Source organism: Borostomias antarcticus, assembly GCF_949987555.1.
Source record: "Borostomias antarcticus genome assembly, chromosome: 13".
NCBI classification, from domain to species: domain Eukaryota; kingdom Metazoa; phylum Chordata; class Actinopteri; order Stomiiformes; family Stomiidae; genus Borostomias; species Borostomias antarcticus.
The window spans coordinates 14,936,987-14,942,986 of record NC_140246.1 but is presented as its reverse complement, the minus strand read 5'-3'; the positions used below and the strand labels follow the sequence as shown (position 1 = coordinate 14,942,986).

Genomic DNA, 6,000 nt, shown 5'->3' with positions numbered 1-6,000 from the left:
CCTAAAATAATCGGAAGAGTATAGAGTGGCCCTTTCTGAGTCCAGTCCCTCCCCACTCGCACTCAGTCACCGAGTGCACTCCGTTGTGTAGTCCCCTCACAGCTGAATGTAGTTCCCTTGATTAGGGTGTAGGGTATAAAACCCTTAGGGACGCACTCCCCTCACTCCAACGGAAACAGGAAACACAATCCACAACGGTTACTATGGTTTCGCGCAGCACTTTGCAGCGGCAGAGGCATCGTTCGTATCTTCCATGTCACAGCTTATGAGGGTTGCCTATATCAGATAGCCTACCTAGGCCCTAAGTGGAAATATCCAAATGACAATATGGCCAAGGCATTCAATTATATGTATACATCATTTTAAAAACTCTTACCTATTCATTTCACCTTTACCCGAATTCATTATTATTAGGCTATTAGGCCTATTGTCAATAAAATAATTGATATTTTTCCACCGCAGCTGCTTCCGCACGTTTTTGCATCAAAACAAAGCAGGTCTGATTTCTTCTTTCTTGTTTGATTTAAAACAAGCCCATTTTATGCTAATTTCATCTTCACCGTTATGAATCACTTTGGGCTGCAATTCTTGTAATGAAAGTTGCTATACAGTTTATTAAAACAAGCCCATAAAAACTGCTGGCCGTATGAACCTGTGTTTGTCCTCTTGTCATTTTCTGCAAATAATGTCTGACATTCTAAATTAAAACAGTCCCAGTAAATATCCACCACTTTACATTACAATCAAATGAACATAATCTACCGCTTTCTGAACTGGAGAACGGAATTTGATGCGAAATACAATGCAAATGTCATATAATTTGTGAGGAACTTACATTTGTACGGCGCGTCTTCCATTTCGGACAATAAACACAGCTGCACATGTGAATCGAGCCTGCATCGGTGCAGACCGTGTGTGTGTGTGTCAGTGCAGTGCAGGGTTACAATAGAAGAACACATTCATCAGGCTGTTGCGATACTGTCTCAATCCATCTGCTCATATCACTGGTTCCACACGGGTTTTGAACAGGCAAATAGGTTCCCATTCAGTGTTAGAAACCTTGTGATGTACAGTATCATTATGACTTAAAAAAGGGTTCATCAAGTTCCTGTAACCTCTCAATACCTGCATTTAAATGCATTTAAAAGAAGGCCAGCAATCAAACTTGATGTGATCTGATCTGAATAACGACGTCATTCATGTAAGATTTGTTCATTTTTATTCATGATTTTTAATACAATGACAGGGTCCATCATAAGGAAACAAACTCAAACACTGTTCCTGCTACGGCATACGGAGACAGAGAGAGAAGAGAGAGAACGGAGACAGAGAGAGAAGAGAGAGAGACCGCGAAAGACAGAGATCATAACCATTATTATGTAAACATGACAGAAGGAGGGACATGATAAATGCTGTCTTGTCAAAGGCGTCGGTAGTTTTCTGGCCATAAGAAAGAAAGAGTGGACATGAGTAGGAAACTCCCTACATAAATGAGTAGGAAACTCCCTTAAAAGCCTTTCAAACGTCATATGACACAGATATAGCTACATCAAAGTACATCCAGCTTTTTCCTCTACAGTGTGGCTCCATCTATAGCTCCAAAATAAACTCCATTTAAATCTTTCTCTCAACATTTCATCACATTTAGGTCATTCATTTAAGGAAGCGTTTCTCTCTCGGCGTGAAGAAGCTGTAAAAATTTGAGAAGCATCAGGGAAAAAAAAAAACCCTCCAAAAGGTTCCCAGCCCCGCCCCCTTCCTGTACAACATACAGCAGGGATTGGCTGTGGTATCAAACAGCAGATCGACTGGCTAATAGCGTTATGATGTCAGCTAGCAGGAAGTTGGCGGAAAGTGTGACATGGCAATTAATGAGGACTGGCAAAAGGTCACGATGATAAGAACTGGCAGTGGCAAAGGAAGATAGAAAAGAGGGAATGGACAGTCACTGTTGCATGATGGGAGATGGAGTTTATCACTAGGCATGCTCTTGCAGAGTCAGAAACGGCAGAGGACGGGGCGGAGGGGGGGAAAGACAGAACCTGGCGGGCCGACCGGCCGTGGGATAAAAGCAAGATGCTCGTTGTTTTTTAGTTTCCGTTTTATTTCTTGAGTGTCATCTTTGTCTTCCGGTGATGAGTGCATCTCTCGTCTTTCTGCGCGGTCTCTGGAATGGCGGCGGTTCTGTTTTTAACGGCTGTAGCCAAACTCGTCAGCGTCATCGGCACGGAAGTCTCCATAGCACCAGATGTTGAGCTGATTGGACGGAACAAAAGCAGGAAAAAAAAAAAAAAGGTACGAGCATTAACAGAGTAATGAAGCAGTCGGCATCAAGTCACACTGACAATGTTTCTTAGTGGCCCCTCAATGGCTGCCGGGCACATTACGTGTTCAAAAGAGAGGGAGAGAGAGGCTGAGGAAGAGAGGCTGACGAAGAGAGAGAGATGGTGAGAAAGAGAGGGAAAGAAAGAGAGAGAAATAGAAGAGCGAGGGCGAGAGGTAGAGAATGAGAGAGGAAGAGAGAGGGAGGTAGAGAGAGAGAGAAAGGGTCAGAAAGAGAATGAGAGAGAATGAAAGAGAGAGGGAGAGTGAGGAAGAAAGAGAGAGGGAATCAGAGAGAGATAGAGGACATGACTATTCTCACACCCCACTGAGAACGGAGGGGCATCACTTTAATCCCCTCCTTTGTGCTTGCCCAGCCATGCTAGAAGGCCAAACACACACACACACACAGACACACAGACACACACACAGACACACACAGACACACACACAGACACACACACAGACACACACACAGACACACACACAGACACACACACACACACACAGACAGACACACACACAGACACACACACACACACACAGACACACACACAGACACACACACAGACACACACACGCCACCCTGTCTATTTCCCCATTCCATTAAACCCACACTCTGAAGGCTGTGCCTCATAAAGCATCGGAACATTTTCCTGCTAAGCGTTCCGTTTGCGTGATGGGAAGGGCGGTGTGTGGGTGTGTGTGTTTGGACTGGATTCAAAGGTGTGCACTGTATGTGTGTGTGTTCATACAAGTGTGTGATGGCAGGGATTGGGGTGGTTACTGTGGCGCAGTAAAGCACGCGAGTGTGACATGTGAAAGAATGAGATGTTTGAGGTGTCACTCTGCGCCCCTCCCCCCCCCCCCCATCATCAGCATGTGTGTTCAGCTGTTAACGCTGCGATTCACAGCTAATTAACGCCGATGCTAATTAGCGCCAGTCGTTAGAAGCCTGTCGCGCTCCTTTCCCCCGCCTCTCGGAACAAAAGTCGCTCGGTGTCTCGTTAACATCACTTCCACCTCTGATTGGGTGATTGTGTCAGCACGCCGTGACGTGATTGGGTGATTCATCAGAGCGGAGACAGCGCTCGGCCTTTACGCCTGGCTGCTGTCGGGATCTGACACCTCGGAGGTTCTCTGTAATTGCGTGCTGACTGTCGACTGCGAAGCATTTCAATTAAAATGAGCATTTGGTGCGTCTCTGAAAGTAGCTTTTCAACAGTAACGCAAATGTGTTGTGATTTACTTAAGACGTTTAACCAGTTGCCTTCATGCCTGAATTTGAACATGTATAATCCACACTGACAATCCTGATGGGACGGGTACGCATCATCTGCATTGTGATTCTGTACACAGCGGCAGGGGACGTGTGATTAGGAGTGAGCTCTTCAGCGGGGCACGGGTTAGTCCTGGCGTAGAGATTCCCTCGTCTCCTCCCTCCCTCCCTCCCTCCCTCCCTCCGTGTGGGCCTGCACAGACTGTGGGCAGACATCCATATAGGACGCCGGTGGCTGCCAATGAAATGTGTCATGTCTCCAGAGCACAGGAGAGGGAGAGAGAGGAGGGGCAAGAGACAGAGAGAAAAAAAAGTGAGCGAGAGAGAGAGAGAGAGCTGTAAAAGAGTGAGAGAGAGAAACGGAGGCTTTCCTCGGCTGGTAATTGTGTGGAAACGTGTCGTAGTGGACGGTGTTTAGGAAACATTGGTTTACTGCGGTCTCACCAGAGGAGACGGTTTAAACAGGAGTTCTGGACAGAGAAAACGAGACAGAGTGCTGGCGAGAATGAGCCTGGCGAGATGTTATCCAGGGGAGAGCCGGCGAACGGGGGGGGATTGAGCGGAGGATTAAGAGATGAAGTTAAAGTTACTGACCCGTGAACTCTTGGCAGACTCCTGAGCGTTGAGATACTCAGTCACCTAGAGAGAGAGAGAGAGAGAGAGAGAGAGAGATTGCAGAATTAGGGATCCGTCAGAACTGTACTGGGTGCACAGTTCACTGGGTGCACCCGCACGCGCACACCCACACCCACACACCCACACCCACACACCCGCACCCACCTTCCCGCTTTGATAGGAACATAAACGTGCATTATGGACGATGAATGCAGCCCATAATAACGGGCCTGGCCTCCGGGTCGCTGTGCACAGCGGGCTGGCGTGCCGTGCTGTAGCTCGCCGTTTCCGTACGGGTCACGGCGGCAGATGAGAGCAATCAGGCTGGAGTGTCTCTCCGCGTGGCCTCGCGGCGCCGGAGCGTTTCCTGGTTCAATCACCGTCCGTTGAGAGCTCAGCGGGGCGGAGAGAGGCGCCCTCCCGGCCCCCGGGCCGCCATCAGCGCTGTATTGTGATGACGCATTAAACCGCGGCGGTTTGCGTTCAAAGGCCTTATCAGAGCACGCGGCGGCCGGAATAGACCGCCCGCTGACGAGCTTGTCAGAAGGGTTGTGTGTGTGTGTGTGTGTGTGTGTGTACTGCATCTGCAGGCGCGCAAGCACAAGCGTTTGTCTCTGTCTCAGAGTGGGCGCGTTTGGGTGAGAGAGGCGCTGCTGGGCAGGAGCGCTTCTGCCAGAGCGTCCATTTAGCCTCTCTGACTGAGCAGGGGTTGAGTCATGGTCACAGCATGACGGGGGGGTGAAATGTCGGCCCGCTGCTTAAGAGAGACTGTGTGTGTGTGTGTGTGTGTGTGTGTAGGCTGGACAGCCTGGAACATGAGAGGAGGTCTATACTGGGGAGGTACTGTAGGGGTGAGAGAGAGGTATGGATGGAGGGAGGGATGGGGTAGTGTGAAGGGGAGGAGTGAGGGATGGAGTTTTAAGGACAGACAGACAGACAGACAGACAGACAGACAGACAGACAGACAGATAGATAGACAGATAGATAGATGTTCAGCAGGACTGAGAGAAGAGTGTTTGAGGGATGTGAGAAGATGAGGAGGGGAACTTGACGGAGGGTCGTAACTGTTGTAACCATGTTAGACTGTATTCAGAAACACCGCCTGACATGTTTATTAGGGGAGCAGATGAACTGGTCGGGTGGCAGAGTGCGCACGCCCACGCACGCACGCACGCCCACGCACGCCCGCCCACGCACGCCCACGCACGCACGCACAATGGCAGATGTTCAGTAGATTCAGTGCTAGGGTTTAATTGCTGAGCTAGCTGGTATGCGCTGGTTGATTTGATAGACATTGAACACATGATGTCCTGAAAGTACAAAAAACAGCTGGATTGTACAACTGTGAGAACGAGTGACGTGGGGGACATGGAGGGAGGGAGGGAGAGAGAGAGAGAGAGAGAGAGAGAGAGAGAGAGAGAGAGATCGTGATCGCGTGCACGACTGTGTGTACCTAAAAAAAGTGCAACTGCTGCATTAGCCATCCATCAAAGGCCAGTAGGAAAGGAGCTTTAAGAGGGGACAGACTCAGCGCTCCACTCGTTACCGACAGATGTCGCCATATGGGGTCTGAGCCCATGATGTTCGGCAGACACAGGGGATCTCTAATGCCATCTGATCAGTCATCCTCCTGCCAGTCCCATCACCAGATACCTCTTCACCATGTACCTCTTCACCATGTACCTCTTCACCATGTACCTCTTCACCATGTACCTCTTCACCATGTACCTCTTCACCAGATACCTCTTCACCAGATACCTCTTCACCAGATACCTCTTCACCAG

General features: G+C 49.1%; 1 protein-coding gene across 1 annotated transcript in view; it reads right to left on the bottom strand.

Moving 5' to 3' along the window:
* Positions 1-1,202: 1,202 nt before the first annotated feature.
* snd1 (staphylococcal nuclease and tudor domain containing 1) overlaps positions 1,203-6,000 on the bottom strand; it is a 210,323-nt gene continuing 205,525 nt past the window's right edge. Inside the window, exons 21-22 of the mRNA XM_084448019.1 lie at positions 4,196-4,240; positions 1,203-2,256 (exon numbers count right to left, since the gene is read on the bottom strand). Of these exons, the coding sequence (XP_084304145.1) occupies positions 2,191-2,256; positions 4,196-4,240 (111 nt within the window). The 3' untranslated portion in view covers positions 1,203-2,190. The remainder of the gene's footprint in view (positions 2,257-4,195; positions 4,241-6,000) is intronic.